This window comes from Bemisia tabaci, chromosome 2, assembly GCF_918797505.1.
Source record: "Bemisia tabaci chromosome 2, PGI_BMITA_v3".
Lineage (NCBI taxonomy): Eukaryota > Metazoa > Arthropoda > Insecta > Hemiptera > Aleyrodidae > Bemisia > Bemisia tabaci.
In genome coordinates this window covers 7891596-7902924 of record NC_092794.1, presented here as the reverse complement: position 1 = coordinate 7902924, position 11329 = coordinate 7891596, and the positions used below count along the sequence as shown (strand labels likewise).

General features: G+C 40.9%; 1 protein-coding gene across 1 annotated transcript in view; it reads left to right on the top strand.

Moving 5' to 3' along the window:
* Positions 1 to 10735: 10735 nt before the first annotated feature.
* The window catches only part of LOC109032838 (high affinity cationic amino acid transporter 1), a 34861-nt gene continuing 34267 nt past the window's right edge, over positions 10736 to 11329 (top strand). Inside the window, exon 1 of the mRNA XM_019045139.2 lies at positions 10736 to 11026. Within this exon, the coding sequence (XP_018900684.2) occupies positions 11006 to 11026 (21 nt within the window). The 5' untranslated portion in view covers positions 10736 to 11005. The remainder of the gene's footprint in view (positions 11027 to 11329) is intronic.

Here is an 11329-nt window from a genome sequence, read left to right as displayed (position 1 = left end):
GTACTGCTGAGAGAGCTTCAGGCTCTTGCCTCGTAAAAATTGTGATATTTATGTTAGGACAGATCCTTAAGAAGTGTTAAGTACAAAGGACTGGTAAGTTTTAATACATTATATGAGACCCTGATGTGTTACGCATAGTTTATGAGACCCTGTGTTACGCATAGTTCCGACTGAGAAAACTTCCAGAAAAGAACCAACATAATCAAATTTAACGTCTTGACACGATTTGTAATTGCTCTAGTACAGTTTAGTAGCAATTGCTGCTAGTATGCACACGAGATCTTATCGTGCTAGTTTCGCCTTTGCGTCTGAGAAATCATACATACGTGTATTTAGGCTTGTGATGTTACAGATTACCTGTCGCCTTTATTTTTGTTGAAAGACAATAATGGTCATCGTCTTTGTTCCGCATTCTATGCGATTCATCGGGATTGTTCTTTGAGAATGTTGCACTTAAACGACAAAATTAGCTTTCCCACAGAAAAAACTGGAGAAAAATCTAAACAAAAGGCGACTTTTATAGTAGGTTGAAGAAAACTCTACATATCATGCTCATCTACCTAATTTTTTTTTTTTCAATTTAGAGGGCCAGCAAGGTTGTAATACATTAAAGTAATGCATTTCTCGGAAAATTGATCGTGTCGCAATTAAGTCAGTTATGATTTACTTCCTCAGCACAATAGACAACGCTGTAATTAAGTTACGATGTAAAAGAAACAAGTAATAATTCAGTTAGTGTCGCATGCGACGGATACTAAACGAATTTCATAGAACTCATTGATGCAACTATTCGGGCTCCTTGGATGTCCGTGTTGCATACGCGCCGAAATGAAGGCGCTTTGACTTCAGACACTAACCGCCTCAGCAGCGCGCTTAGTGAAGCGAATCAATTAGAGGAGGTGAAAAAAAGTGTGGAAATATTAAAAGCTCAGCTCGATGTTAATATGAAATGTATAGATATTAGATACAGTTTCATTCATTTTCTCGTAAAATTCCCTTAAAGAAACGACCAGTGCAATTTATAATGTGAAGAGAGTAACATCAAAAGCAGTTTTCGTCGAAAATTTCATGTCTATCCTCTAGGAGAAGCTAGTTTCATTGTGTGGTAGGCTTTATTGCGAGGATCTACAATGACCTAGTGCTCCTAACTCTTCATTAGTACTTCGAAGACATCTCTCAAGCATGAATAATTTTTCTACAAAACATACTTAAGTATAAAAGATACTCAATTCCTACGACTGTATGCAATTACTCGTACTTAGAAGATATCTTTGCAGTATAAAAGAAGAATAGAAAACGTTCTGACATTTTGGATCCTCGATCGTAATACCGCGGGTGAAGAGGTGAGTGCCTGGACAGATAAAACGCCTTAACTTCCATGCGTATGCAACACGGACATCCATGGAGCCCGAATAGTTGCATCCAGGAGTAAAAATGAAATTTCGATCGTGCTCGGCACATTCGACACGAAAAGGGCTTTTTGCTAGTTTCTCCTGCACTGTGAACTTAATTTCAGCGTTGTCCATTGCTGATGAGGTATACTATTATATTGATTTTTATCGCAACATTGTCAATTTCCCGAAAAATGCTTTGATTTTTTAATATGTAAGTCGTTTCATGATCACTTTAAGAAGAATGCGAACGCGCATCTAAACATACTTTTATTTTCTTCGATAACTAGTGAGAAAAAAGTCTAGTCAGAAATATAAATCAACCTGCGGTCCATTATTCAGAGCCCGGTGTAACAGGACCCGAAGATAGTAAAAAGTACAGCTTAGGTAACGAATTGCTTCAAGATCATCGAATCGGACCACCAATCATTCAATGATGAAGCCGGCCTGAAGTTCTCGCATAACATCGTAAGTAAAGCGTTAACAAAATTGGAGTACAATGTCGAATAATTGGCACCTCCAAGATAAGACTGGAAAACAATATAATTTTAGGCTTTTAACCAGAAAGCACATTATTGGCCAATTTCCTATTGTATTTAATCATGTGTAGGGCACGATCATTTAGTTGAGAAAAAATACGAAAAACCACACAAGTATTCAGTTTTTCAGTCCAAGTCGAGTATACGTCGTTTTATTTGTCGAGCATTTGCCGGAAATGTGACCTTCAACAATGGATCGAGTCAATCAGAAAGGTCGGAAATGAAACTTTTGACTAAAACTGCAAATTTAGATGTTTATTTCATCACATTTTATGTATTAATGAGTATTTTTGATTTCCTGATTTGATTCCCTGTGCAGATGGGTCCTTTTATAGATAGGCCGGAAATAGCAGTCCCTTAATTATTTCAAATGTATGTCCAAATAGCCCAGAAACTTTCTGAATGAGTGAATGAATGAATGAATGATTGAATGATTGAATATATCATGCCCGGAAGTATCTTTCGAAATTGAAGGCGTTATATCGATGTGAAAGTACAGAAGTGGGTATCTCGGAGAACACAATATTCCAGGAGAATTAAAAAAACTGTCTACATTCCTCTTTATTGTTAGTAGAGGGGTAATAATTCTTGAAGATAGCAAGAATAAGATGCTTTTTCAGACTCCATCAGCATATAGAAATTTCTCAAACTGTTAGAAAATACGGCAGAAATACCGAGATTCGCGTTTTCGGCATTGAGAATTGACACTTCATAACGGGACACGCATAATTGCAATTAGTGTTTTAAACCTGTTGTTGGCGGATTTGGATCATTCAAATACTGAAAAAAAAGTTTCACGCTTACAATTCCTCATTAGATAAAATTTATCTTGATCTCATATGGCCAGATCAAGCATTCTATGATTGGAAAATGATATTTGATCACGAGATACGCATTTCTGCAATGGGCCTGTTGCATGCAAGAGATACAGCCGTGCGAATAGACTTTTTAGAGGTTAAATGACACGAAAATTATGATGGTCACATTAAAAAAGTCTGAAATACACTCCTTACTGCGCAATTTATGTTGTTAGAAACACGCTTTTTCAAATTTCCCGCGTCTGGGGGCAGTTTTCTAATCACCGGAAACGAGCAAACAGCGGGCTCGGTGATTTCTGGAAGATGCCGAGTCGTTGTTGTTGTTGTTCTTTTTTCATTCAGTTTGTTTACAAACCCAACGTGATCTCTCATAGTGGTCCACATACGCTTTACGCAGTAACAAAATTAATCAACTTTTAAATATCCAACGCAATCCCTCTACATTTCATTTCACGATATCACGATCTCCGATTTTCAGGTTATGTTGTCAGTTTTAGTTGACCGGAAATAGCCGCGAGTTGCCGTTACTTGTTTCCGTTAGAAAACTGCCCCTAGACGCGGGAAATTTGAAAAAGCGCGTTCCTAACAACACAAATTGCGCAGTAAGGAGTGTATTTCAGACTTTTTTAATGTGACCATCGTAATTTTCGTGTCATTTAACCTTTAAAAAGCCAATTCGTACGGCTGTATCTCTTGCATGCAACAGGCCCATTATTGGCGTTTTGAACCTGCTCTTGATGATTAAGATTAAAAACTAAGAGTTTATTCATGCTTAAAACTTGTTTAGAAGCTTCAGCTGATCCAATACCCTGGGTCATCAATAAAAGTATCAGAGAATTGGCCTCGTTCCGTAACTTTTACACCATAGGTACGTAAGAAGACAGTGTTGAGTCTCTAGAATATATCGTCTCTGCTTGAACTCTCAAAAAAATATATAGGTGATACCTTATATTTTTTTCTATTGTTCCTCCATCTTTTTGGCATATACACTGTTAGAAACCTACAGCCACCTATATGTGTACGTTAGATATAGTCTCGTAGTAAAATACGAAGTAAATTTTCTTATGTTTGGTAAGATCACAAAATACGATGACCAAAGCAAGAAGACTTAAAAACCAAAATCTGAACCAAGCGTTTGGGCTCTTTTTTTAAACAAGACTAACATACAAAAAAAATCTTCTTATTTAATAATCAAAATAATATTCTCCGTGCATTTCTCAAAATTAAGGCTCGATTAAAGACTCCAAAATTATGAACAATTTTGGTCAACATCACTCTACAGGGCCACTCATACAGAACACAAAAGAGCGCCTTAAACCTACTCCGTAATCTTAATGCAAAATTCTAATACCACCATTCGTGCGTCACGACAGTCATTTTGCATAGCCGGCTGATTGAAGGAAAATCATTGGCCGGACCAAGAGGGTACGAGTTTCAGCCATGTGATAAGTCATTTTTAGGGAGCAAAACCTACGGGGGTGCTCCCCCTGGCATCGAAGAAGCCCAACCCCCACGGGACTGCCCCCTGGCATATAAGAAGTCCAACCCTCAGGGGCTGCCTATCCCCCCCCCCCGGCATCCAAGAAGTCCAACCCCCAAAGGGCTGCGCCACCTGCCATCTAAGCAACCAGACCCTCGGGGCTGCCCCCTTGGCATCCAAGAAGTCCAACCCCCAGAGAGCTGCCCCACCTGACATCTAAGTACCCCAATCCTCGGGGCTGCTCCCCTTGGCACCCAAGGAGCCCAACCTCCCGGGGGCTAACCCATCTAAGCAACAATCTAAGCAACCCATCCTTCAGGGCTGCCCCCCTGGCATCCAAGAAATCCAACCCTCGGGGCTGCCCCACCTGCCATCCAATAAGTCCGACCTCCAGGGGCTGCCCCCCTTGGCACCCAAGGACCTTCACCTGCCGCACAGTACATCGAGTCTATAGAAGGGGTCGGACACAATTTGGAAACTTTGAACGGTAATAACTACGATTATACAAGTTTTTAGGTTCCAAAATTGGTTTCATTGGTTTTCTTGCGAATTTTCCTTCTAGAAACACCCCTTAAAATTTAAAATGTGAGGAAATAAACATCAAACTCTGCAGTTTTAGTCAATAATTTCATGTCCGACCTCTCTGGTTCACTCGATCCATTGTGTGCCGGGGCTGCCCCAGTGCCCCGCCCCACCTGACATTTAAGATGCCCAACCCCAATTGCATCCAAGGAGCTCAACTCCCCGGGGGCGGACTTTCTGATTTTTTTCGATTTTAGTCTCTTGCTGGCAGGTTGACGACATCTTCAAAAACACGTTTATGCAGCTAATTCAAAATTGTCAAAAATTCAGATACGCACATCTGCACTTTCACCATCGATATGCGGTTAATCTTGATTCAAATGGGTACACACTTGGTTCCACAATGAAGTAATACCTATTAATGACAGGCCGTTAATATTCATATCACATTCTTACTGATACACATCAGTGACAAGAACTCTGAGATTCATTGGCATGGCGTGGTCATAAAAGTTTGAATATTTATTTTCGCAAAAATGACGGATGATAAGAGCTCCAATTAAGCGCATCTGGGCAGACGGAGTCTGCATCTGCAGAGAGGGTTTTGAAGAAGAAAGACATTTGGACTACATTTTGCAATTAAGAACTATAAATTCTGGCCGCGTTTAAAAACAACGTATGTGCCATTAGTTTCCCTATGCACATAAGTGTTTTCTCAGATGAGCCAGAATTTATAGCTGCAAATTGCAAAACGCAGTCCATTTGTACTTCTTTATCACCGTCACATTTTTTCGATAGGAACGCACGTGGAATAAAAAAAAGGCGGGGGCAAAGGAGTTTGCTGATCGGCTGAAGTTTAGCTCCTGGCCTTGCCATACGTCAACTAGACTGTCAACTTGTGATTGGTCGCGCGGATTTCGATTAGCCTCATCTCCCCTTAGAAAAGCTTTTTTTAAAACTCAGTATTGTACTGTTGGGGATTTTCACAAACATTCACATAAGAAAAAATACATCTCAGAAAAAACGTCTCAGCGCTAAGCTCTCTAACACTTCAGATAAAATAGCATCAAATAAAGGTAGAAGTACTGAGCTTCACAGTCCCACAACTTTAGGGTCCAGCCCCACAGGCTGGAGAGCTCAGCCCTAATGCCTTCAGTTGGCGCTATTTTAACTTAAGCGTTTGGACTCAGCGCTAAATTGTTTTTCCGCGTATAACCCGGTAAAAATTCCTCACTACTGACCCGTTGAAGAAAAAAATAAAAAAAAAAACAGGCCGGGGGTAGGGGTGCGAGGATTCCCAGTTACGCTGCGCTACCGCTCCAATCCACTAATCAAAACTATTCTTTCAATAGATAAGCCATTTCTTGAATCTCCCATTTTTGAATGCTTCCTTTGGCATGGTTGCGTCCAATTTGCTTTTGGGGCCACCTAAGTAGCTCTAAGTTAATTAATTCAACTGATAAAAGTTGCTTCAATTTAATTCAAAAGGAAATGGTTTATAATTGAGGCCATCTTTTACTGTTACTTGAAATTACTGCGGAAAACCAGTCTCGAAAATGGTGGAACTTTGTTACAGACGACGATATGAAAGTCAATGGCAATATGGCAGTATTATTGGCAAAGCTCTGAGGACCCACTCCGCATGATTACTCATTAGACAATCCATTGTCTTCGGACGGTTGATAATAGCACTATCCAGCAATGATAATATTCTCCGTTCCCCAGACAAAAAAACCAGTGGCGTGACGTATACTTTGCGATATATCGATTGATCTGCCATTTAAACCTGTGGAAAAGGATCGACTATCAGGGATTCGCAACGAACACCTTGATAATCGATTCTTTACCATAGCTTCAAATGGGGAAAAATCGACTTATATCGAAGCACGCCACGCCACTGAAAAGAACGTAACTACTTTCCAACATTGACACATTTCTACTCACTTGAGGTCCAGTTACACGATCAAATTGAGCCATCAAATTGGGCCTCTCATTGGTTGCATCCTCTCCTCAGGTCTGTTTCCACCAATCAGAGCTTCAGTTTGATGGCTCAATTTGATCGTGTAACTGAACCTTAACTGTTCTGATGTAAGGAAACCGTTTGGCATTTCCACTTGAAAACTACATTGATTTTTCTTTTTCGAAAAATTTTGCACGGTTATATTCTTGGAACAATTTGACATACTAACAATAAGTCAATTTTGCTATCTTCGAATGGAGTTAAGATCCTTTGTTTGGGAATTGACGCACTGCGTCACGAAAATAAAAAAGACCATGGTTTCTCAACCAGCATATTAGCCCCATTGTTTTGTCAAATATTGGGGCACACGATGGCGGGATTTCAGGCAGCAACAATTTAAACCAAACCACCAATATCTCTGTAACAGAAAATGATTCATCCATCCTATTTGAGTAGCTGACAGTAAGTCTTTAATTCTTGACATTAAAAATCCCGCATTTTTGTACCTGGGCTCCTACTGAGTTTGCAAAAAACGCTACAGAAAAATTCCTTTATCCTGCGTTCTGGGACTGTGATTTGTCAACAATGGTGAATGACAATACAGAACAAAATACTCTAGATCATGCAGAAGCTCTTTAAATTTAAAAAAAAAAATTGTTTAAAAATCTCCACAAAATTTCGTTTGATTTTTCTTCGTCCGTTCGAAAATGTTCTCTGAGCGGTTCATCATGCGGTACCGATGTGGAAATAATTTTGGTTCCGATTTATTGTCTTGTAGTTCTAATTTCACTGAAACATTCTGGATACATTGACTCAAATTTTTGAAATTTGAGAAAAATTAGGGTTCGTTCCGCTCAAAATATGCTACGATGTGTCCAAACCAAGAATCGTTTTGAAAAAAAAATAATATTTTAGAGATCTTTCATGCGCCCTGAAGAGCCCGCATCTACAAACTGGCATTTTGCACGAATGGTGTCGCTTCTCAGTAGAAATCTTCAAATTGCGTCCCTTTCGCAGTTTCCCAGGTAAAAATTGGCGATAAGAGTTGCGTTTCAATATACCATAGGAATTCTTGTAGCCGGCGAAAGAAGGCTACAGAAAATCATACAGCTGGCTGTAGAATGCGGAGAAAATCATACGGCCGGGCTATACGAAGCGATAAAAAATTATGCAGCCGGGCTAATAGTTCCTATCGCCGGGCTTTACACTTCATCGCCTGGCTGTTGCTTTTTCGCCATCGATTATAAAAGGCTATAAGAAATTGTGTAGAAATTCGTGTGCTTCGGCAATCATTAAGTTCGATACGGAACCACCTTAATATTTACAAAACACACCTTATATTTTCCTTTAATGCATATTTTTTTTCATCAATTAAAACGAGAATAATCCATACAGGACGTGCAAACATTTCAAAGTCATGAGTTGAAAAACGCTGACTCCGCCAGATTAAATATTAGAGCCTAACACAAAGCGGAGCGGCGACGCACTGGCGCCTACAAACCTAACAGGGATACTTCACGCATTGCGCAACGCGTGAAGTATCCCTGTTAGGTTTGTAGGCGCCAATGCGCGTTTAGCGCTGGCTGCCCGCCTGCCGCACCGCAGCGTGCCACGGCGCTTGAAGCAACTATTTCACACCAGAGGTATTGCACAGTATCATACGAAACTGAAGGCGCTCTAATATATTAGTAATGGCAGGCATCCATCAAAATTACGGAGCTTTCCTCGCAAAATAAATCAAGATACTACGGCATAAAAAGAGAGCGGTAGTCCAAAAACTCCTAGTCCAAAAAGTCCTAGCATCCGTAATTAGTGACGTTTAGCATACACTTTATCGCCTGGCTGTGAGTTGCTTAATCGCCATCGGCTATAAAAGGCTATAAGAAATTGTGTAGCCGGCTATAGAAGCTATTGGAAATCTTACAGCCGGCCGTAGGTCTATGGTATTTTGGAACACAGATCCTACTGCCAATTTTTACTAGGGTTTTGTTCGTTCATCTTTTTGCGGCTCTCCAGCTACAGATACGGCCAAACAGACAAACTATCTCACTTATAGGGTAGAACTTGAAACGTTTGAGAGACCTCTAAGAGTGATTTTAACTTTTTCTTCCAAAATAATTCATGATTTGCACGCATTTATAAAGAATATTCTGAGCAAAAAGAACCTTAACTTTATCCCAATGCAAAAGTCATGAGAAACTTTCTGACTCTGATTGTGAGTCCTGGTTCTGCTCAAACCCTTGATCCGATCAGGGTCAAATAGGCCTGTTGCAAGCTTCAGCTCGAGCAAAAAAAGAGAGATTTCTTCGCGAAGGCGTCAGCCATGTTCAATATCGCGTAGCATCCTGGTGCGCGAGAGTTGGATGGAGCGACTCCTCTAACGAAATATTCATCTGTGCCGTAGCAGTGTTGTTAAAGCGGGGAGCTTAAAAAAACGCATATTCTTTATGGAGATTGCAAATTTAGGAGTGTATTTCAGACTTTCCCGATGCTTTCATCGTGATTTTTGAATTATTTTCTACGAGTGATACCTCTTTTTTTTGCTTTAGCTGAAGTTTACAACAGGCTCATTTTACCGGCACCTTGCAATCGCGCCGCACGGTGGATCGAGTCGATTAGAGAGGCCGAACATGAAATTTTTGACCAAATCTGCAAACTTTGATGTTTATCCGGTCAGATTTTAAATTTTAAGGGGTGCCTTTAGAAGAAAATTTCACGAAGAAACCAATGGAACCACTTTTGGAACTGCAGGGTTTTGTATAAACGGAGTTATCAGCGTTTAAAGTTTCAAAATTTCGTCCGACCTCTCCTATTGACTCGATATCCATTGTGCGCCGCGTCTCGTCTCGTCGGTGAACTCGTCGCCAGAGGGCCGACGCACGGTGGATCCAATCGATCAGAGAGGTTGGACATGAGATTTTTGACTAAAACTGCAAATTATGATGTTTATTTCGTCACATTTTAAATTTCAAGGGGTGCTTTTAGACATAAATTTCACAAGGAAACCAATGGAACCACTTACAGAACCTCAAAGTTTTGCACGAACGGAGTTATAAGCGGTTAAAGTCTCCAAATTTTGTCCGACCTCCCCCATCGACTCTAGAGTTTTTGTATACGGGAGAGTATTGCCATCTCAATTCTTTTACCACAGAAAAAGTGTGCTGCTCTCTGATTGGTCGGCTATCATGGAGCCCCAAAAAGTTGGACCAATGCGTAAGCAAACCCCAGCCCCCCTCCCCCCGCGCCTAGTTTGGCCCAACGTAAACAAACAAGATTGCGGAAAAGTCTACACAGTTCTAGACGTGATTTCGGGCGTGATAGAAATTTTTTCATTTCCAACTTCTGAATTGAGTTCGGTTCGATCTTTGATGAATGTTTTTGCCGAAAATTAAGCTTTGAGTACGATTGTCATTCATTTCTGAGCCGATGATACGCGTTCCTCTGGTCACTAGAAAATTTCGTTATAAACGATTGTCCGGTTTCAGTATCGGCCGTATTGAGTAGTTCCTATAACCGCTTTCTCTTTCTTTCATGCAACCGAGCTTCAACCTAACAGAGCTAACGAATAAGCTATTGTATGAACGAATATAGGGTTCCAGAACCAAAAGAGCGGTCGCATTAACCGAACAACACGAGTTTGAACGCGTGATTGTTTTCGCCACTTTTATTCTCAGTAGACTGGGTGAATGGTATTGGACACCATGCACCTAACTTCTCAGATTCTAGGAGTTCAGGACGAGTCAGATCTGCACAGGACTCTACTGGTCAGTTCCTGAAAATGTGCCACATCACCGTATTGAACCGGACCTCATTGGTCGATCTGAGCTTGACAATACTCTCCCGCATGCAGGTACTCTAATTGACTGGATCCATCGTGCGACGCTGGTGCGATCTGTCAAAATCCGTCCAACTCGGAGCGCGAGTATCGTTTAATCGTTTATCTTGGCCCGAGCAAGTTCGCGAGTGAACAATCAAAGCTGTTTACACTAGCCGGTATCTTCTGCTCGCTCCCGTGCGCGCCTCGCGGCCGGCTCCCAGTCCCAGTCAAGTGGAGACCGTCGACCACGGGCAACGCGAGCGCTAACGAGCGTCACCGCGCATAAATTCGCCATTATCAACCGCGAGGTCTCAAATTTTATCGCCCCGGCCCCCCGGTGCCCCCCTCCCTTGCCCCCTCCTTCAAATTTTAACGTTCTTTTGTCCTTGAAACTTTAACTTAAGTGTTTTTGGTTTTTACCGTATGATTAGTGTAGGTTATATCAGTTAACGAGCAGCTCCTTGAGGAATTCGTAATCATGTTCCCCCCGAATGTTAAGGTAGGTTACTGGATTTATTAGTCTTCCATTCACATCCATACGTCAAAAGAAAAGAAAAATCGGGCGAAATTGTGGCTAGGTGTCAAAATTGGGTTCTCGTTGTAAAAAGATCCTTGAAAATTTGGTTTGGTAACATGACTAACTTAAAATCCGATCGATTTTTTGTGTGAGAACGTATGTTCTTCGATACCGCTCAAAATTTTTGTATGAATGGGCTACGGAAGATTCCTCTACCAAGAATTCTTCTTTGCCCTTCCAGGAATTTTCTCTGTAAATTTCGAGCAAAAATGTAGAATTTTCCTA